The sequence below is a fragment of the Platalea leucorodia genome (genome assembly GCF_965183815.1).
Source record: "Platalea leucorodia genome assembly, chromosome: 9".
Classification (NCBI taxonomy): domain Eukaryota; kingdom Metazoa; phylum Chordata; class Aves; order Pelecaniformes; family Threskiornithidae; genus Platalea; species Platalea leucorodia.
Genome location: NC_138831.1, coordinates 18,848,559 through 18,870,087, shown reverse-complemented (window position 1 = coordinate 18,870,087; position 21,529 = coordinate 18,848,559). Strand labels below are relative to the sequence as shown.

The window sequence follows — 21,529 nt, the reverse complement described above, 5'->3', positions numbered from 1 at the left end:
AGCTTTTAAAATCAATTCTCTGCCCCATCCAAAGGTGGCAAGATGGCTCTGTAGAACAGCTGTGCTCTGCCAGGCCTCTCCGGCCACCTCATGCCCCAGGGCACACGGCAGGGTGGTGGGGCCCGTTGTGGGGCTGGGGCATCGTGGCACAGCCGCCCACAGGGGAGCTGTCACCGTGTCCCTGTCCCCACCCTTCCCCGGAGCTCAGCACACGGGTCCCATGGAGCAGCACGCCAAGAACCCTCGTGAGACACTGTTTTTGAGGGGACGGCTTTGTTTCTCGGGCCGTAACAAGAGGGAAACCCTGCCTCACCACAACGGCTTGCCGCCTGCCTCACGCCTCCCTCAGGCTCCCTGCCCACTCTTAACATGGCCGCCTCGCCCGCTTCCAAAATGGCCGCTGCAGCGCCGCGGGGCGCTCGCACCATAGAGACGTGCGGCGGTCCGCTCTGCACGGCGTACTCTCTGTGGCAGCGGGGAGCCCTGGTCATCTCTATGGCAGCGGCGGCCGCGCTGCTGGGCGGGCGGGCCCCGGGGGCACCGGCCGCCGGGCACTGACCGGGCCCGGGCGGCGGGAGGATGCCCCTGGCTGCCTACTGCTTCCTCCGAGCCGTGGGGAAGGGAAGCTACGGGGAGGTGAGCCTGGTGCGGCACCAGCAGGACAGCAAGCAGGTAGCGAGGGGCTGGTCGCAGGGGGGCACGGCTGCGGCCGTGGCTTGGTGTGAGGGGAACGGCCGTGGCCTGGTCTGGGGGTGCCGCTGGGGCCGTGGCCTGGTTGGGGGGTGCGACCTTGGCCTTGGTGTATGGCCCTGACGACAGCCCCAGGCACGACCAGGGCTGTGGCCTGGTGTCGGGGTGCAGCTGTGGCCATGACCTGGTGTTGAGGTGCGACTGCGGCGACGTGAGCTGGGCTTGCCCGTCGAGGTATTCCTGTTTTCCTCCCTTGTCCATGAAGACTTTTATCAAAGGTGTGGAGAAGACGTTTTCCCCCTTTTAATCTCAAAAAACCCACTAACCCCCCAAAATCCTCACTTTTTTTTTTTTTTCATTTAAATAAAATTGCATATTGTTTTTTTAAAATGTCTGATGCCTTGTTTTGGGGAGGAAAACCTAGCTTTGGCAGTCCTTTGGGCGACAGGAAAATACAGCCTGCTCTTTTTAGCGTGAAACAGAAAAGGTTGCTCTTGGCTTGTTTCTCCTTGTGTAGTCTCTAAGACATGCACGTGTGGCGGCGATAAAAATGGTAGCAAGGATGGAAGAAACAGCTTCTGGTGTTGGCTTTCGCTGGCATCAACTCTGCTGGAGGAAGACGGACTTTGTGTTTGCTGTATTGACTGCAGCAGAGCCTGGCAAGTTTTGGTTATGTCAGAGTTAAAGTGCAAGCATTTTTTCCTTTGCCTTTTTGTTGGAAATTTGAAATAATCTGTCTTGCCTGGCCAAAGCAGATGTGTTTGATAGAAAATGCAAGAAGATAAAGAAATGGGGATGGAGAACACCCACAGAGCAGTACCGCAGAAGCCGTGGGTGTGAGCCTTATGCCCAGGATTTGACTAGAGATGATGGGAGAAGCGTTTGTGCCCAATGGTGATCAGAGGGTGCGTCCTTTCCGGATGGAGGCAGGGAAGAGGCTGGAATCCAAAGGCACATCCCTGTAACCTGTGGGTTGGGTAGCAGCGATGGCAGCACTTATTCCCTCCAGGCCAGTCACCACGGTGCATAGTCCAATGTCTGCAAAGAGCTGCTAACCTCGTTGTCCTAAAAGTAAACAGTGCGTTCAGGTGACTTTCAACCATGTACAGGTCCTTGGATTTCATCTCTGTCATGCTGCTGATCATTAACATTGGCAAGAGTTGCTTCCTTATCGTTGTGATTTTATCTCAAATATTTGATGTGTTTTACTGTGTCTTATCTTTTGCCAACTTCTATAAACTTTCTTCTGTAGTAGGATGATGGGGATTTTTCGTTGTGGCTTTGGTGTAGTGCTACATGCTCTGTGAAAGAAATTATAGTTTGTTTAAGTGTATTTGCTGTTAACTGAATGCTGTTTTTTTGTGGAGAAGGTCAAGTGGCTCCAAATGTTTAAAACAAACAAACAAAAAAAAAATCCAATTTGTACACAATTTGGTATCAAATAAGGTGGAAGAGCATTGCAATAGATTTCATGGAAATCTTGCAAGGATAACATGCTCATTAAACCAAATATAATCAATGCTAATTTAAAGTTAGGCTATACGCATGTGTTTTGCATTTTGGTAGTACATCGTCTAAAGACAGATGCTGATATAAAGCTAAAAGCTTTTGGTTTCCATGCCCAAAGATACAGTTGTAGTTGGCTTGTCACATAGAACACAGTAGTTACAGCATTTCTATTTTATTTTAAGCTTAGATGATGCTGTACACAAGTAGTTTTGTCATATTCCTCTTGGGAGCTGTGCATCATTGCAGGTTATAAGAATTGAGGAGCTTGTCTAATATCCAGCAGACTTCTGAAACACAAAATCACGAGGTACTGTTGATTTCTGCATAATTGGTTCTCTTGGTATATAGGGGGCAGACTTCCTCAACGCTAATTAAATGTGCTGGACTAAATTAATAGGGCCAGCCTGGGAAGTAGACACCCTAAGCAATTGCCAAGGACACTGAAATTGAGTAAGTAAAAAATTTTTTACATGTTTCCATTTAGAAGCTCTCAGGTAAGAGTGGGGTCAGGTGTATACCATGGCATGATTGTTCTGTGGAAAGCTGATGCCCTAAAAGTGGTTACCACAAAATGTACATTGGGAAGGGGGCCAGGTCAGACCTAAATATTGGTGCTGTGTAGGATGAACGCGTGCTATGGATTTTGTTGTCTCATCTTCAGCTTCGATTACATTTTTGCTAAAACCTGAAATTCCTTAGAAATACATTTGACATAGTACATATTAGGGAAGTAAATAACAGTTTTCATATGCAGTTTTAAAAAATTCTAAACCCATCTTAATACAGAATAAAAGAAATTTAGGAATGAGCGTAAGACCTTGTGGCTCTTTCAGTATGACCAAGAGTCTCTGCTTCCCTGTAATAGTGCATTTCTTCTTGAATACGTTTAAGCCTGCATATGCAGAAACTCATAAATGCAACAGATAGTTTTAAGGCAAGGTTTAAAAAAAGTAAATTATGTCTGCTTTCAGGTTTTTGAGAAAGTATTTTTCCAATGTGCCCCTAACTGTACCAGCCCTCCAACTGCATCTCTGCTTGCTACATTTCTTTTCCCGATAGAACCTTTTTTCCTGTTCTCCTGTGCGTCACTGTTTTGTAGACTTTTTGTACAAACCAATTAATCCCAAGTCAGTTCTGCCTTGGGGATCTTCTGCTGGGTACAAGTTTTTTAAGAAAAGAATGAACAGACCTGAAAAGCTCAGCAGCATTATTTTGTGTGTTCAGAAATTCAGCTCTATTAAGTATTTCTTGTGCATGTGACAATGGGAAATTTGTAATCTAAGCCTTGAAACTGAGATTTTAACAACCTTTTTGGTCTTCAAATGTATGATCTATGTTTGCCGAAGTTCTGAGATGTTGTTTCTTGAGTTTCTCTTTTTTCACAAAGAACATATGTTTCATTTCTGAAGAAGTGAAAGGAAAAGTCCACTTTTCCTTAAAATAAAATGAAAGAAGTTGGGTTTGCTTTTCTAGCAGAGAAGAGCAAAATAAGTCTAGCCAGATGACTTTTATCCTAGACATCCGTTGCCATTTTTTTGCATATGACTGCATACTTCCCTTAATGTTGTTATATTTTTAAAGTTACTATTGAAATGGCCCATTTTGAGAGTAACTGTGATGGACAAACCAGTATTTCGGGCTTAAGAGATGAATGATAGACACACATTTAAAATGAGAGTGGGGGAAAAAAGATAAATGTGAACATTAGTCAGAAGAAAGCAAAACACTACAAAATTCCTGTGCAGAATTTTATTCAGGTAGATGAATCAAATAGCCACAGCTGTTCCATTTTTACAGTGTAATGGTAGAAATGATGTGTAACTACTAGACAAATTGCAGTCTCCATATAGAATAACGTGTGGAGATTTCAAATACCGTATTTCCTTTAGATTTGGGGAATTTCCTAGGGCTTCTGCATGGTTACTTTCATCTCTAATGATATACCTTGCCATTTCTTTTACAGTATGTCATCAAAAAGTTAAACCTTAAAAATGCTTCCAACCGAGAGAGGAAAGCCGCAGAACAAGAGGCACAGTTGTTATCCCAGTTGAAACACCCGAACATAGTCACCTACAGAGAGTCCTGGCAGGGGGAAGATGGCCTACTATATATTGTTATGGGCTTCTGCGAGGGAGGAGATCTGTATCACAAACTTAAAGAGCAGAAGGGTAAACTTTTGCCTGAGAATCAGGTGGTGGAGTGGTTTGTCCAGATTGCCATGGCACTGCAGGTAAAATAAAGTATAACTTTGTTATCTTCGGATATAAATTTAATTTGGCTCTTTCTGCATTTAAAAATTCCACAGTTAGGCTGCAGACTTTGAATTCTAGTTTGGCTCGGTTAGCATCTAAATACAATGGTTATTGGTACATGAAAAATGTTCACAGGTCATTGCAATCAAATTAATGATTTTAGGTAAGAAATTGCTATCATATTTTATGTCTATACTTCTGTATCACAGTAGACAGTGGTAACCTCCAGGGTGTTTGCAATTCTAGTCTGAAATGCTTCTCTGATTTGAAAGTTTAGATTACATTTACAAAATGTAGTTTAAAAAAAAGGCAGATTATTTCAGAAGGATTTTGTGTTGTGTGGTTTTGCTGGTGTTTTTTAATGGTAAATTTAAATTACTAATTCATAATTTCTATTAAATCTTATCTCACTCTGTTGAAATTTCGTAATTGGAGGTTACCAAACTTGAAAGACAATTCTTATAGTAATAAAGACCAGATATAAATGTTAACACTGAGAAATAAGAAATTGGACAGAAAATTCTCTCTTAAAGTTGCCTGTTGTGATCAGACATATGCAAGTCTACAGTGCCTGTTCTTGTTTATTATAAGACTAATTTTCTTCCCAGTTTACACAAAGCTCATATTGTATCTTCCACTGAAATTTTATACTTAAGACTAAGAAATGATTGTCAAGAAATGGGGGCAGCAAAAAGTGAGTTAAAGTCTGAGTCTTTACATTTTTATTTCCTCTTTTCTGCTGGCTTGTTAGAGCCACACAGGGAGATTTCTCTGAAGCAGTGCCAAGTTTTGGGTCCATGCCTATATCAGTCATTCTTAATGTTAATTCACTAATGCTGTCTTTAGCGGGGCACTCCTGACTTTGATAGTGATGTGTCTTTTCTGCGTTTGTATTTTCCCTCTTTGACTTGTGTAATGTGATTTTACTTTTCAGTGTAGAAGAACCAATTATGGGTTACTTAATTCTATTTACATGTTTTTCCCCCCCCAGTATTTACATGAAAAGCACATTCTGCACAGAGATCTTAAAACTCAAAATGTTTTTCTGACACGAACAAATATAATCAAAGTGGGTGACCTGGGAATAGCCAGAGTGTTGGAAAACCAATACGACATGGCCAGCACTCTCATAGGCACACCATACTACATGAGCCCGGAACTATTTTCTAACAAACCCTACAACTATAAGGTAGAGTATGTTAATGCAAATGTCATTTCTACTTCGTTAGGCAACTTATTTTGTTTGTCTGAGAAATTTTACAATCTTATCTGTTGTTTTTAGTGGTAAGTGGTGCTAATAAGTTTCTTATTGCTTCCAACTCTTTTTAACGTCCCCAAAGACCAAACAAAAAAAATAAGGGAGAGATTTCCAGGGACCTTTGTTTCTGGAACTGTGTTTGCTGCAGTAGGTGGGAATTCGTAGTGTGTGATAACTTATCACAGCCAAGATATTCAGCAGGCTGCCTGTATCTATCACAGCATGCCAATGTAAACAAAAATATCAGTCTGTGTTAGATAGCTGCATTTTCTAAATTTATTATGTAACAGACAGGAAGCTTTATATTCAAAAGTCTGTATTAGACATAACAGCAGCATTAAAGAAAAAAAAGAAATTTTAAATAGAGAAATCAGCAGTGTTGCTGTGGATTTAAAATATGATAAAATAAAGCAAACATGCTCTTGTATACCTGTTCAGCTCTTGCTGCAAACCACACGCACCATAAATATGAGTGTCTACAGTGAGCAAGAGCTGAGGGGAAACTGTTCTTCCAATGAAAAATCAAAATATTTTCATTTGTCAGTTAGAACCTATGTTGTCCTTAAAAAGAAAACAAACAAAAAATCCTATGAACAGCAACTTTCTACACTTCTTTTCAGAAAAATTGGGTGATACTTGGAAGAAAATAATTCAGTTGATCAAGATTAAAAATAAAAGAGTGAGACTGAAGCCAAAAGTTTGCAATGGAATTTGCTCTTAATTAGTTTACTGTCATTAAAGGCCTCCTTGAAAGCAGGTGACTAAGTCTGGAGATAAAACTTCTACAATTAATAAAAAGTTTCCAAAACTTATTTTTCTTCTCTTTTTTCAGTCTGATGTTTGGGCATTAGGCTGCTGCGTTTATGAAATGGCTACACTGAAACATGCCTTTAATGCTAAAGACATGAACTCTTTGGTTTATCGAATTATTGAAGGAAAGGTAAAAACTTATAAAATTTTTTTATCTGTGCTTGGCTTTTCTGTCTAGAACTTGAGCTTATCTTTTCCAATCAGAAATATTGCATGGAGTTAAAAATATTTTGCATGTTACATGCATCATCATATATGTTGTAAGACCGGTATTTCATGGAAGTATATGATGCAATACCAGACTCGGGAAGTTACTCATTTGTAGTTACTGCTCAAGTTTCTTGTTACCCTTTTGTTTAACTGGTATATTGATTAATTTTCAAAGTTCAGAGATGACTTACTTAATTTGCTTCTGGTTTGAAAATTGTGCAAAGAATTAAATCACTATCCATGTGATGCCATTTTCCTGTTAGGCAAGACTAGCTTATTTAAGTATCTGTCTTGCTTTGGCATATAATGAAATTAATTGATTTATTTTATATAAATTTTTAAGCCTATTCACAGAATTTTAACTGCTGATATTAATACAGAATTATGAACAGTTCTTAGACAAAACACTTAAAATTTCTGTATTCTGTTTGATGTGAAGCACTCGGGTAGCTTTCAGCATATGAACAATGGGACTATTTTTTATGCAAAGTAGCTAGCTGAATATAACTGTCATGCATAAACAATCTAGCAGTAGCCCCTATTGACAGATATGTTAAATAATACCAGACTTCTCCTTCCTTTTACAGTTGCCACCCATGCCAAAGGATTACAGCCCACAGTTGGTAGAAATAATACGAACTATGCTCAGTAAAAAACCTGAGGAAAGACCTAGTGTGAAAAGCATACTACGACAGCCATATATCAGGCACCAAATTTCTTTGTTTTTGGAAGCCACAAAGGCGTAAGATATTTTCATTTGAGTGGTTCTGTGCAAAATATTCATGTTACTGTGGTCTTTGTTTTACAACTTTTCCTATTTTTTGTAGCAGGATAAAATTAGTTCTGTTATGTGCAGTTACAAAGCATATCAACATATGAGTTTCTTTAGATCCTTTGAGAAATAGGGAATTAGAATGGAAACTATTTTTTTCTGTGAATGCAGAATAAAACTGTGCAATGGTTAAGATTGCACAGCTTATTCAGAGAGTTAAAAAAAGTAGCACCAGTATTTTTAAGGAAGTGATAAGAAATATACATCTTTCTATACGGTTCTTTGAGGCCATTTATCAGCTGAGAGTTGTAACACCAAGTTCCTTTTGATATTCACTGATATAATTTTTTTTTTTATGTTACGTTTAGTCAATTATTTCACTGTTTCCACATAGGACTGATCTTGGTGCTATGCAGAGCAAGTGTACATTGCTGGCAGAGTCTGAATGGTGTTTTTAAGCTCCTTTTATAGAGATGAAAATGAGTATGTTGTGCACAGTCTGTTGAAAAAGCCCAGCATCTTATACTCTCTATATGTAAGCTGTTTAGTGGAGTGGATCTTTTAATTGGTATAATCTAAAGAAATATCTTAAGATCTCATTGATGGTGATTGAATGAGTAGCTTTTATTTTCTTTACAGGAAAGCAGCCAGAAGTCATAAGAAAACAGTGAATTCTAAACCTAAAGATCCTTGTTCTGCGGTCCCAGTAAAGAATGAATCTCATAGCAGGAACGTTACACACCAGAACTCCTTTGAGCAAGCCAGGAAGTACAAAGTTGTGAGAAAGATGTATTTTCTTTTTAAAAACAAACCCCACTTGATTTTTGTAGAGAAAAAACTCAGTTTTATAAGAAGTGCCTTGAGCATTCATGAGAACATAGATCCGATTCCTAGCAATGTGTAAAATTCCTATTAAGGAAGGAATTGTGTTTAGGCAAGAGTGGAAGTAAATAAACAATGGAAGTAAAAAAACAGCATCCAGTTTTTCATTTGTGGGTCACTACGTGAATTACTCATGGAGTATTTGAGGTCGAATATTTTTTCAAATATTTGATGACAAGTGGTAATCGTTTTTAAATATATGTTTTTTGACTGGAAAAACCTAATTATAGTTACAACCAAAAATTGTTTATTGTTGGAATTCTTTCCAGTGATTAGAACAAATATTTTGTAAAGGTCAATCTTTTGCGTGTTTTTTATTTTCTATAATGAGTCTGCTATTGTGGGTTTAAGCTTTCAGTGCTGAAATACTGAATGTGTATGGTGTAGTACATCTTAAAGACTGTTGGTACTTGTTGGCTTCTCCCTTATGGAAGAGCCAAGGGAGTGCAACTTTTCTTTCATGGTCCTGGTGAAAAGTAGCTGTACTGCATGTGTATAAACCAAAGCCTGAAATATGTCATTTGCATATGCAGCCTGTATCTCTTCAGAAATGAGGGCTGCGGCTTTTTTTGAGGCTCTTCATCTGTAATTGATCGTAATTTCATTGCAGTTTATGTACTCTGGTATGTTAATGATTTTTCTTCAATGCTTAGAGTGTTCTTTCATGTGTACATAATACCCAAAATGTAATTCATTTTTTTGTTTTCCTGTTAATTCTAGAATGAAGAAGACTGTATTATCAAATATAAAGCCACCAAATTTTGTCCCTCAGAGAAACCAGCTGTTGATTTGGAAAGAAAACCAAGCAATAATGATTTGAACAACTTGGCGGACTCCTTAGCTACAGTTAGTGCAGTGAATATTGATATTTTACTGTCTGAAAGGATGAAGTGTGGAAGTGAGAAGCGTGGCAGTGAGCATATTCCAGAGAATAATGAAGCAAACTGTTTAAATGTTCCAGGGAATTCTAAAATAACATCAAGTAGCCCACCAATTAAGGAAGATGGACTACAGCAAAGAGCAAAACAAACTTCTAAAACTGAAAATGTTGAATCTAAGCAGTCCTCTGTTGATGCTATAGAAGAAGATGGTGACACTTTGAAACTCCTGCAGCCTGTATCAAAAGACCAAAAGCAAACTGTCCTGGTAATGCATTTATGCTTACTTGAAATAGACTTTGAAATAGATTTAACTAATGGCCAGCTCTTAAAATTTAGAGAGCTGCTGCAAGTGTTTTTCTGTCAAAGTAGGATGCTACTGATGCAATTATAGAGATGCTTAAGTAGTTAGGAGCCTTGGCTTCAGATTTGCAAAGACAACATGGTGAAGTAGTTTAGGGTTGCATCTAGATGATGGAAATTCTGTTTTTACAGGAAACAACAATTTTGTTTTTCAGCTGAGAAGAGAGATGGTAAAAGTAGTTTTGTAACTTCTTTGTTCTATGTTCTAAATAGGCCTGGCTAATCTTGAGTTGGTCCTGATTTGGATGGGGAGGTAGTAGGTGGTGATTGTCTTTTCATTGCATTTTGGTCCACAATGAGATTTTCATACACGCCTTTCTAATGAGAAATCATTATCTATTGTAGAGCTTGGATACTACCGAAAAGCTGGTAGCACCATTTGTTCCTTTTGTAATTCAAGTAAGTGTCCTTCTTTGAAGGTTTAGTAGCTTAAAAATGCTGGTACAGCAGGTATTTTTTCTAACTGTCTATCAAGTAAGAGTTTATTGTGGTTGTAACTGTGATGTGTTAAGGTGGATGCAGTCCAAATAGTAGTGACCTGTGCTGATTTTTTTTAAAAAGAGTGTATGTGTAAATCTGGAAATGGCATGTCTAAATTTTTTAAAAGTACTTTTACTTATTAGGATGACGTCTGTCATGGAGCTTTGGGAGATGCTCAGGAAAAAATTACTTCCCACTTGCAGCCTCATAGTTCTGTCAGTGAACCCTCTCTCTCACGGCAGCGACGGCAGAAGAAAAGAGAGCTAGCTGAAGTCTGTTCAGAGAAGGTGCAGATGCTCAAAAAATAGTTCTCCTCTTTCCTTTAAGACTCTTGCATTTTTTACTCTTTAAAAATGGGACCTATTTTTTTTAAGCTGTTCTTGTTTCATGTGTATCTGTATAACTTCATTAGTAACAAAATGCAGAACACTCAAGATGTCCTTTAGAAACAGTCTGTGTAAATCTTTGAGAATATCAATAACCTTCATAAGTGTGAGGTGGGTGGGCCAGATAGGTGCAAGGAAATGCAGTGAACTCTGGGCTTTGCCTTTGCTATGCTACAGACTTTCCTAGCAGTTTCTGTCAGGACTTCTCATTGCTTGTGACTACAAAATGTGTAGCAGTACTTTTCTTGACTGTTGTGGATAAGGCCACTTGTAGTGCATAGTAGATTACTAGTATTTTAGAACAGACATGTGTAATGGCTGCCCTAAGCTTACGAGTGCAAACTCTAGGAAGAAAATCTTGGCCCTTACACATGCACATAAGCTAGGGCTCCTGTCAATGCTTCCACACTGAGCTGAGAGATTTCTTTGGGGAAAGGCACCAGCTATAGAAGAATAGAGAAGAGGATGATTGATTTTCAGTATGATACCCTATTTTTCTCTTGGATTTTGCTCTTTGAGGGTGGGGACAGTTGTTGCAAAAGCATTGGCTGAAAAATAGTCTGGGAGCAGGGGGCAAGATGTAGAGATGGGGAGAAGGGAAGTGGAAGCAAGCAGAGGTGTGGAGAGGGAGGGGTGAAGTGATGAAGTTGGGAGATATGAGGAGGTTACGGTAGGATCCAAAACCTCTGGCATCCAGCCTTACCGTGCAAGAATGTCTTCTAGATTGCAGAGTACTGTAACTTTTAATAAAAAAGGTATAAATTCTTGCTCCCTTCTCTTTCCAGTTCAGAGCAGCTGCTCCTCGGCCTTTACCTTTTCCTTTGGACGTGAACGCAAAGACAGCACAGAGGTGTGCAGAGCAGCATGCTGCTGAAGTCTCTGAATCTGTAAATAGCATCAAAACAAGTCAAGTTGCCGTTTCAAAGGTTAGTGCTGAATACTGTGTCAGCTTATTTTTGTCTCTCATTCCTTCTGAGCAGTTTGTTCTCTTGAGTGTATGCACAGTGACTAAAGAAATTTATAGTAGCTTCCTACCTAGTGGAGGTCCTGTCAAGCACTTGGTCAGTGTGAGATGAGAAGTTGCCTTGCTGAACCAGGGAGGTCAGAAGCTCCTTTTCTAGAGTGTATATTAGTCTCATTGACCAAGACTGTTTTGTAGTAAATAAGTAAGCATTTGTTAGATGATCAGAAGGTCTACTCTAATAGCTCTCTCTTCCATGTCAGTTGAAAAAGTTGTTTTCCTTTATAGGTGATTAGATAACAAAAGCCACTGTGATGATTGCTAATTAACATCAATTTAACTTCTTTTGAAGGAGCGGCCCTTGTCAGCAAGAGAACGAAGGAGGCTGAAACAGTCTCAGGAGGAGATGTTTCCCTCTGGTAATTTTTATGTTTGCATGTTAACATTCTGTGTATAAGTAGACTGATAACTTCTTTTTGAAGAAATTATAACTTGCTGTCTGTTCTTCACTAACACCTTCAGAAAGATGCACTAAGGATCTAGTTCTGTGTTAAATAAAAATTTCTGTTAATATGTCTATTTTTCTGCTTCTTATTCAGTTATGTTCAGTTGTGTTTAGTGGTGACAACTTGTCTTTGAAATGTACATGAAGCGCAGAATATACAACTTTCAGATAGAAGCTTCAGTGTTTTCTCTTAGCAGAATACCTACCTGCTTGTCTTCTGCCAGGTGATAGACTTTTTCTTGCATGAGCATGAAACTAATTCAAAATACATGCAGCTAAGTTGTAAATATTGTAAAAATGTCATCCTTCCAGTGATTCCAGCAAGACGATCGTCAAATAGTGCAGTAGTTGAAGCAAAATCACATATGGAAAATCATGTTAAAGTTGCTCAGTCCTCATCAGATCCCAGTATTTCTCAGGTAAACTGGGGTCATCTGCTTTTGAAATATTTAAATGCAGGCATAATTTGGGAAGAAAATGATATTTAAAAAAAACTCTCCGTGGAAGAAACTCTCGGTCAACAGGAGTGCACAGTTCTCTATACATTGCTTTATAAGTCCCGGGGTAGAGTACAGATGTCTAATCCACCTTTTTGTTTGACTAGATCAGTCTTAAAATTCCAGGCTCACTGCATTTTCACTCCACTTGTCAGAGATGAAGACTAGGGATCTCTTACTGATTGTTATGGGCTCTCTAAATTGCAGTGTTTATTTTAGTTTGGAAGGGAAAAAGTTCGTCCTGACCTATGCTTTAGTTATAGATGAATTGTCTGCTTTAAATTTCTATTAACAACACACCACCTCTAGCCTGGTACATCTAATTTTGCTTTGGTAGTGGTGTTTGAACATTTTTTTTTTTTTTTTTAATCTGCAGTCATGTTAAGTGCATACATTTATATGCTGGCAACAAGGAACAGTTGCTAGATAAAAAGTGAATAGTTTCTGTCAACATTCTCTTCCTTGTCTAATTAGAAAGTCTTTTTTAAGATCTTAAACATACATTGGATAAAATCTTCTGCAAACATCAGGGGAACATTATTAATACCAATAAATACAGAAGAGTAACTGTGAAGAAATTTTAGTCTGAAATTTCAAGGTGTAGGCTCTATTTTCCTCAGCCCAGCACTTGCATGGAAAGTGTTTTGCATGTTTTACCTATGTGTGTATGCTAATCACTGGTATCTAAATGCAGAAACTTCATCTGCGTTCACAAACTGAGATTACATAAGGTTAGTACACACTAGTTGTATGTGCATATGCTACCGATGTTTTTGCATATTATGCTATGCACTGAACACAAGACTGTAGAGACACAAGTGCTTAAAGTCTCCATGTATTTTAGGGAATGCTGAGGACTTACTGAACTGATGGGCTAAGAGTAATGACTTTGTCAGTTCTTAGCCAACTATGTTATAAGCATACATGATTTAATTGTTTTTAATAGAGGCACTTGGTAAAGCATTTATAGTGGTTAAAACTGCATGACTGAGATGTAATGCTAGTCAAATAAGCATTTCATAAAATAGGTCTTGTTTATTAGCTTGTATTTAAAACCAAAGGTTACACCTTTTAAATATTATCAACTGAGTCTGTAAAAATACGCTTGTTGAAGAGTGTTTTTCTGTGTAAGAAAAGTAATTCATGCCATATTGATAAATCACTTTTGACTATTAGAATTTTTGTCATTTATTCCCTCTTCACTTAGAGAAAGAGAGTAACCCATTGCCTGTCTGATGATGAGTTAAGCTCTTCCACAAGCTCTACAGATAAGTCTGATGGTGATTCCAAGGAGAAGTAAGTATTTTGTTTAATACTGTGCAGGAGTTTTCACTGCTATATTGGACCTTGACTTGGAGTGGAAAAAAATGGCAGGAATTGCTTTCATACTTTATCTCTGCACAGCGAGTGATTGAAGAAGTGTGTGATGCATAAAGAAAACAAACTCCATTTAACTGTTGCCCTTCTGTGACTATAAACTTCCCATGCTTAACTTTCTGGGACATGTGATTGTGTACCTCTGTTTTTTGTCAACTGTAGCTTCCCAACAAACCAGTCTTCCAGCATCAAAGGACATAAACTGTCAGGATGTGTTAAAAGCGTGAGTTCAAAGGCGCCAATATGCTTCCTTTCCACTGTGAATGAGGCTGAATTTATTTCTGATTTTCTCAGTGTAAGCAGCTTCTCAAAAAAATGTGATTTGTTGCATTACCACAGGTGCAGCTACACAGGTAGCAGTAGCCAATAGGATAGTGAATTGTTGCTAGGCGAATGGGCTCTGAGCCTTTGTTAGATTGAAATACTGCTAATGCTGCTATTGATAAAACTGCACCACAAGAAGTAACTTAACATGGCGTACTTAGCAGGACCTCACTAAACCTAATGAAAGTCCTCTGAATGCGAGGTGGAAGTTGCATCATGAACGGTGACTGAATTACATCTTATTTCTCCTCTACTAGAAAAAGCAATATGAATGAAATGAATGACTTGGTGCAGCTAATGACACGGACGCTGAAAATGGACTCTAAGGAGAGCTCTGAATCCTGTGTAACCTCGACTCCAGCCCCAGAGTTTAAACTTCATAGAAAATATCGAGACACTTTGATTTTGCATGGAAAATCACCTGATGAATCCGAGGAATTAAAATTTGAAGAGATTTCTTCAGGTCTGTTGCTCTGGTATTGCTTTAAATGAATGGTTGTCAACTGCTAATAACCAAAGAAAACCTGCTAGTAGGCAACAGAAGACAGTCCACTCTTATTTATTTCCTCTCAAGTCTCAACAATGCTTACAGAAGTAAACACCTTTCTAAATGATTTTGTGTGCAAAACCACTCTTATTTGCAGTTTACTTGCCAATGAAAGGAATGTGTGATCAATCTGTGTAATTATTAATGAAGAGAGAAAGCTGGCCTGCAATATGATTTTTCCCCACGACTTACACCTAGAAGCTTCCAAAATGAACAGTTGGTGTTGAGTATTTTGAAATAAGATTTTTAAGGCATTCAAACAATTTGATACCTCAAAGCTTTGTGAATTACGGATAAAGCTGAAGTTGTACACAAAGCGCTAAACACAGTGGAGGTTTGTACGAGTATAGAAGTTCATCCTCATTGCAGAATTTGGGCAAGCTTATTTTTCCTACAGATACGGGTGCAAGAATTGAATCACGTTTCATATTTAAGGTCAGGTTTAGACTTTTAAGCATATATACGTATTCCAAAAAGCAAGAAAAAATTATATTTGCTATGACTGCACTCACTATGCAACAAGTGAAAAAGGTGAGGGTAGGTTTCTGAAGTCTTAGACCTTCTTGTGCTTATTGTTTTAAATAATAAGGATTCTACTTGTAACTAGCCTGGTGATAGGCAAAGCAACAGGAGAACACTGGATTTTACTCTGGTAAGTTGATTCTGCATAGCTAAAGTAAAATACATTGAAAGAGTTTGTCTCTAAACCGGTGTGACAGAATGTTGAAGGTACAAATTTCAGTGGTATTGTTCTTTTTTCTGTCCGTTTTTCTCACTCTTTTGTATTGTGTGGTGAGATCCTCCAGCTATTTATTTACTGCCATTTGCGATGACAGAGCTACTGCATTTCTAAGCTGAAACTTATTTTAATTAGATCAGATATTTTATTTTTAGAAGGTGATCCATCCTGTGAAAGGAGTGTTGGTGATTTCAGTGATTAAAAGAGCAAGCTAGTGTTCTCAGTTCAGTTCCTAATGAAGGCCTCCCCTTATAAAACGATTATCTCTTGTTGGCAGCTTCACCTGAGGAGCAAAAGATTCAAGGGCTGTTGAGACAAACAGGCAGATGGCAGCAATGATGCCATTAGTATTTTACAGTGATTAGACTTCTTTTACATTTGCTGCAAGTACAAGTGATTGAATTATTCAAATATTTGGGTGGTGGTGTAGTATTAGAGAATAGTACTTTTCATTCAAGTAATATTTGTAATATAGTATACAGGAACCACCTGACATGAAGTTACAGGGACCTAATTGTGCAAACTGTGTCTGCATTGACTTTGTACTGTCCAGTGTCTTAAGAGTTCGCACCTGAGTGCTTCTGACTCACCATGTTTGTTGATCGCTTTAGCTAGCCAGTTCAGAAAACAGTTGTTTCATGCAAATGGTCAGCTGGAATTCTGTGGTAATACTCACAATGTCATCCTATATCCTTCTTCTGCATAGAGTATGAAAACGGGCTATACTGAAAGTAATTATTACTGCATTGATCTATTTCTTTTTTTTTTTTTTCTTCTTTTTACTAGATATCATATCAGTTCCTGACAAGAATAGGAGAATGGTTGAAATCCTGAGATCTGATGTGGTGCAAGGATTGGGAGTGAAACTTCTTGAGAAGGTGTACAGCATCATGGAAGAAGACGATGAAGTGAAAAGAGAGGTGAATGTCTTTCATATTAAAATTATTTCTTTATAAACCTAGATAAATAAGCAGGGTCTTTACTCCCCTCCCCTTTTTAGATATTGATATAGTAGTGCAAACCTTGATTCCAAAAAGTGTTAAGTAGTCATTGGCAGGCAACGGCCTAATTATATTGTCATTTTCAATCTTAAAAAGTTTGATTCTGAATGTGGACTATGTTCAACCACAAATTCTTCAGAAAGCATAGGAGCTTTAGAATTTTACCATGGTCCCTGAGTTTGTGGAAGATGCAAAGTATGCGAATAATTTTACTCTGTGGTATTTCTCTAATAGTAATTTATTTTGAACTGTAATTTTTTGCCTTGACATGCCTAAGGCCCTTTACGTCCAAAGTGAGAAACGATTTAATGTCTATTCCTAACAGAGGTGAGTGAGCAATACCTCCAGTTCATTTGATTCAAACCTTGGTTACAAATAAAATACTGCATGGGTAAGTATAACCTGTGAGGATCTGATTTATATTTTAAGTTGTTGGGTGAGATTTGGAACTCTTTTGCCTTCAGACAATAGAGGCTCTTCCGTTTTTCTTCTCTCCCATCTAATTTGTCAAACTTCAGGTGCTGCTTTCAGTTGAGTGCTTTGGTAATTTTTTTGTTAATATTTTGGTAGTTCCTGCTTTTTGCAATGTCAATAAATTTTGTGGGGTTTTCTTGTGTGTTCTAAATAGCTGCAGTTGCGGGAGCACATGGGAGACAAGTATGCAAGTTACAGTGTGAAGGCACGCCATCTGAAATTTCTTGAAGAAAATGTGAAATTCTGACCAGAACTTTTTCCTTAGAGAAAAGGACTGTTTTATAGCTCATTTGATAGATTGGACCAGCTTACAAAGCACGTTTATCCATTGACCTCCTTTGCTGGAATAAGGAGGTGAACTTGCAAAAAAAGGTTATAGTTTGTAGTAATATTTTTCATGTTAAAATGTGAACCAGGCTATCACTTTCTCAGAAGAGAAACTGTTTAGTTTAGTTTTTATTCTCTTAATGAAACTTTTAAAAAGTTGCTTTTCATAGATGCAAAGAGGGACGGATACCAAGTTTTGTATACAAAGGAGTGTCAAAAAAAAAAAGATGGTTTGATTTGAATTTGTCATAGCAAAAGGTTTTTGGTATGGTCATATACTAAATATGGTAACAAAATCTATGCCAAGGCTATGGTGTTATATTTTATAAGCTGTTCCATCAAATAGTTGTGAAAAATGTAGCAGGCAGAAACAATTACTAATTTTGGTAGCACCAGAAGCCCTCCAGGTTCTGTAAATTGCCAAGTTAAAGTGCTAAAGGGAGTGGTTGTACTGCTTTTAAGCAGAACCCTTGCTTTTGTGTCTCACTGCTAAGGCGATCACCAAGGTGGTAGAAAGTATTTGGTAACTGGATAAAATGAGCCTGAAGATGTTTGAAAGGAACACAGCCATGGTTACCATGGTCCCAGCTGGAGAAATCCCTTTGCCTTACAAATAATAATTCCTTTTAAGAATGAAAGTGCCCAAGACCAGAGTCACTTAGAGAAATAGGCGTCTTAGCTTTTCCCTTTCTTTGCATCTAGATTGTGCCCAGGCATCGTCATGTACCATCACTACAGAAAAAGCACGTGTTCTTTTTAAAGGATAAAGAAGTCAAAAGGGAATCTAATTTGTAAAATAAAATTTTAAACGCACAACCTGTGTCTTTCCCTGCTTCCAGCTTAAATATTGTAACCTCCAGGAGGGAGACTAACATGACAGACAGTAGTAAAAAAAGTGCAGTACCTGTGGATCCTGCTGCCTCTCACATACCAGATGCTCAAGTTACAAGGTTTCAAGAGCTATCCCATTATGCAGAGTCAAGATGTTACTTTCTCTACCCTGGCAAATTTATTTTAAACAAAAAAATGCTACTCTGTAATCTCCTATCCTAGAACACTTTCCAATTCTTAGCGGTGGGGTATGTACTGTTCTACAGTACTTGTTACAACCTGACACTACTGCTAGCTTGTTTTACACATGGTTAGAAATACTTAAGTAGAAGTCCAGCTGTAGATGATCTTTCAGGCTATGGCAACAGCTTAACTAGACTTGATTTGATTTGCTCTATTCCTTTTTACTAAAATACTTGAGTGAGATGTGACCTCCAGTAGCCTTCTAAAGTTAATCCCCCCCCACGCCTGCCTTCCCAGTGACTTCACTGAAACTCTAGCCAAAATTTAGAGAGCCTTCATGCTCTCTGTAGATCTTGGTGTACTCATGGCAGTATACAAAGTAGTAAGAAAAAAAAAAACCAAAACACTAAGCCAAGAATTATCTCCCAGTGGAAATGCATTTAACAAAATTTAACAAAGCAACAGCATGAAGAATGACTTTTTTTTAGCTTTTAGCATGTCTCTTTGGCTTTCTGTCTGCTGGCTTCTTTTCTTCTGTTCCCGACTCCTGGACAGGTAGCCACTTCAGAGGATTGCGGCGGTACATAGGCCACGGAGGGAGTGTTAGCTTAGAGAAAAGGAATGAAGTCAGAACATGTAAATCAAGATGCTAGATAAGTGTTTTGTACAGCTTGTTAGGAAAATCTCATTCCCTAACTATTGTACCAATTAGTCTTAAAGTTCATACAATTTCATACTATAAAGATATATATAGTCTACGTTGTATACTACATTACTTAAGCATGACTAAAGGACCCCAGCTCATTGCAAGGAGGAGGATGACAGCACCCACCCTGCAGAAAAAAGGATACCCCTGGACGACTGTGGTAACGCCAGCATCCCAGTCCCTCTAACGTCTCTGTGAAACCCTCCCGTTATCTGGCATCATAGATAAGTAACTGTAGCAAGACCGACTCCAGGGATGTTTAGATCAAGAAAGAAGCCGATGGGTGATAGGTGATAGAATTATAGTGGCTTTTCAAAACAGTAGTATGTGTGTGTTAAGTAGCGATTGGTCAAATCATGTTGTATCTGAACGCTTGAAAGGTATAAGAACCATGTTTAAAACTGCATTCGGTGGGCCTGTACTGGAACAAGACACCTCGTGTATGAATAAGGAATTACTCTTGTAATTCTACACTTTGTGTCCTAGCCTCTCTTCTCGGTCAGCATGGGCCAGCTGCAAAATTTTTGTGACAAGCTACTACTCCACAGAAAGCCTTACTGTCCTTTCTGTTATCAATGCTATCGGCTTGACTTAAAAGTAACATTTAATTGAAATGAAAATTCAATATTACATAGCAGTATTAAATCGCAGTGTTCTCTAAGATCTTAGTAGCATTTGGGAAAATGCTTACTGGCTTGTAAATACTTACTGGCTTGTAAAGCACTTTCTACAAATCAAAGAAAGTACTAACAATTTATTAACAACCTGAATTATATAGCAAACATATGTCTGTGCTGACAGCCTCTTAATTTAATGATTATTTCAGATTAAATAGTGCATGTATTTTCTGGTTTGGGGAAAAAAAATTCTTACCAAACACGATAAAGCAAATCCAGCCATAACTATGTAGACAGTCCATCCAAACTGTTCAGTGATGTATCCATAGATGAAACCAATTATCTGAAAAAAAAATTAAAACAAAAAAAAAATCAAACTTTAAACAAAAAAAAAAATCAAACTTTAAACAAAAAAAAACATTTCCCATGCCATGATTAAGTTGGGGGTGGTGGGGAGAAGTTAAGTAGAAAAATACAGGTTTTTCAAAAGCATAGTTCATACATTTTCCTAACCTTGTTTTCAAAATTGTAGGCCAATAATGAAAGTAAAAGATTGAAAGAAGAAAAGTCTTAATCCATGACAGCCCCTCTGATTTTGTCTAAAGGTTTTAGTGACCCAGTTAAGCCAAACAATCAGAAAACACCCTTGTTTGTAAGATCAGAAAACAAAATAAAGTCCTTTATGTTGTCACCCATAGTTCTAGTATACTTACTGCAGAGACAAGAATGATTCCTTGAAAAATCTGTTCTGCTAATTTTTGGCCCTTGTAGTCCTGTGGAAAGAGACATTTTTTTTGTCAATTATCCAAAACACAAATGTACCAGTTGAAGTCTTTCATGTTAGAGCCTAGAGTCAGCCTGATCACAGGTTCTCAGCTTTTTTGTTCAACCTTCAAACCAGACTGGAATTATCTTTCTTACAGTGTCTGGATTTCAAGTGTAAAAGAATTAAGCTCTTAATTCACTTAAGACCTGCCCTACAGTCCTGACCGCATCATCTAAAAATAATAGCAAGCCCTGTCTGTTCAGGATAAGTAATGCAAGTTCAAAGTATCATTGTAGTTAGCTTGATATCACTATGTAAAAGCCATAATACCACAAAAGAGAATATATGCTTGAGAGGATATGATATGTATGTCACCTGTGTTTGCATGACTTTAGAAAACGTGGCTTTCAGTGAAAACACTTTGCCTTCTGGCGCTGTATATAGCACAGGCAGAAGAGTACAGAGGGGTTTCCTTTGCACACTGTATATTGCCTTCATTTTACAGCACATTAAAGCTCGACTTTTCAGGCCAAAAAATCGAAATTGCACGGAGTATCGCCCCGCAGCCCCAGCAGCAGCTCCTGAGGCGCAGGTGCCAACACCGCACGGAGGAAAGGGAAGGCCACAACCCGCAGGCAGCCATGTCGCCAGTGGCGACAAGGGGACGAGGGCCCGGTCACGGCCGGGCCTCCCGTGGCGGCTGCCCTACCATCTGCGTGGGGATGGAGCGGAAGATGTTCAGCATGGCGGCGGAGAGCGGCGCCCCACAGTCGTCTTCGTCCTCCTCCTGCTGCTGCTGCTGCTGCTCCTCCTCGTCGTCGTCGTCGTCGTCTCCGTCGTCCTCGTCAGGGCCCTGCGGCGGCTGCCGGCTGTCCGCGTCGCCCTGCGAGGCGGAGGCGGCGGCGGCGGGCGGGCTCGGCGGGTGCCGCTGCTCAGCGCGACGCCCACGGCGGTGAAGCGGGACCGGAAAGCGGCTGCTGAGCTGGCCGGAAGCACGCCCCTTTCGCTCCGCCCCGTCCTCCGTCAGCCCGAGGTGGCAGCCTGCTGCCTCAGCCAGCGGCTCCGCCCCGCCATCGCTGCCGCCGCCCCGGGCCTGGGCCTCAGCCTCCCCTGCGGCGTCGTCGCCCTCCGCCGCCATCGGTGCCGGCCGGCGCGGCGCGGGACGCTGTCTCCCCGGCAACGGC

At 39.3% G+C, this 21,529-nt stretch overlaps 2 protein-coding genes across 6 annotated transcripts; one reads left to right on the top strand and one right to left on the bottom strand.

Moving 5' to 3' along the window:
* The first annotated feature begins 471 nt into the window (after nucleotides 1–471).
* Nucleotides 472–18,534, top strand: NEK4 (NIMA related kinase 4). 5 transcript variants are annotated; one of them, XM_082322479.1, is made up of 16 exons: nucleotides 472–672; nucleotides 4,163–4,429; nucleotides 5,443–5,640; nucleotides 6,542–6,649; nucleotides 7,317–7,471; nucleotides 8,141–8,279; nucleotides 9,104–9,529; nucleotides 9,970–10,023; nucleotides 10,248–10,391; nucleotides 11,276–11,416; nucleotides 11,804–11,870; nucleotides 12,269–12,375; nucleotides 13,661–13,749; nucleotides 14,412–14,617; nucleotides 16,227–16,360; nucleotides 17,070–18,534. In XM_082322479.1, exons 1-16 carry the CDS (start codon nucleotides 580–582, stop codon nucleotides 17,160–17,162), a joined length of 2,421 nt encoding a protein of 806 aa, XP_082178605.1. In that variant the 5' UTR covers nucleotides 472–579; the 3' UTR covers nucleotides 17,163–18,534. The 5 variants fall into 5 exon arrangements, with proteins under 5 accessions (XP_082178605.1, XP_082178606.1, XP_082178608.1 ...); XM_082322480.1 differs by having other exon boundaries at nucleotides 8,141–8,276; nucleotides 17,070–17,190; XM_082322482.1 differs by having other exon boundaries at nucleotides 16,767–17,160.
* A 183-nt stretch (nucleotides 18,535–18,717) lies between these two features.
* Nucleotides 18,718–21,493, bottom strand: SPCS1 (signal peptidase complex subunit 1). Its single transcript, XM_082322487.1, has 4 exons — nucleotides 21,055–21,493; nucleotides 20,293–20,352; nucleotides 19,836–19,922; nucleotides 18,718–18,863 (listed from the first exon to the last, which is right to left on the bottom strand). Exons 1-4 carry the CDS (start codon nucleotides 21,481–21,483, stop codon nucleotides 18,741–18,743), a joined length of 699 nt encoding a protein of 232 aa, XP_082178613.1. The 5' UTR covers nucleotides 21,484–21,493; the 3' UTR covers nucleotides 18,718–18,740.
* Nucleotides 21,494–21,529: the final 36 nt, after the last annotated feature.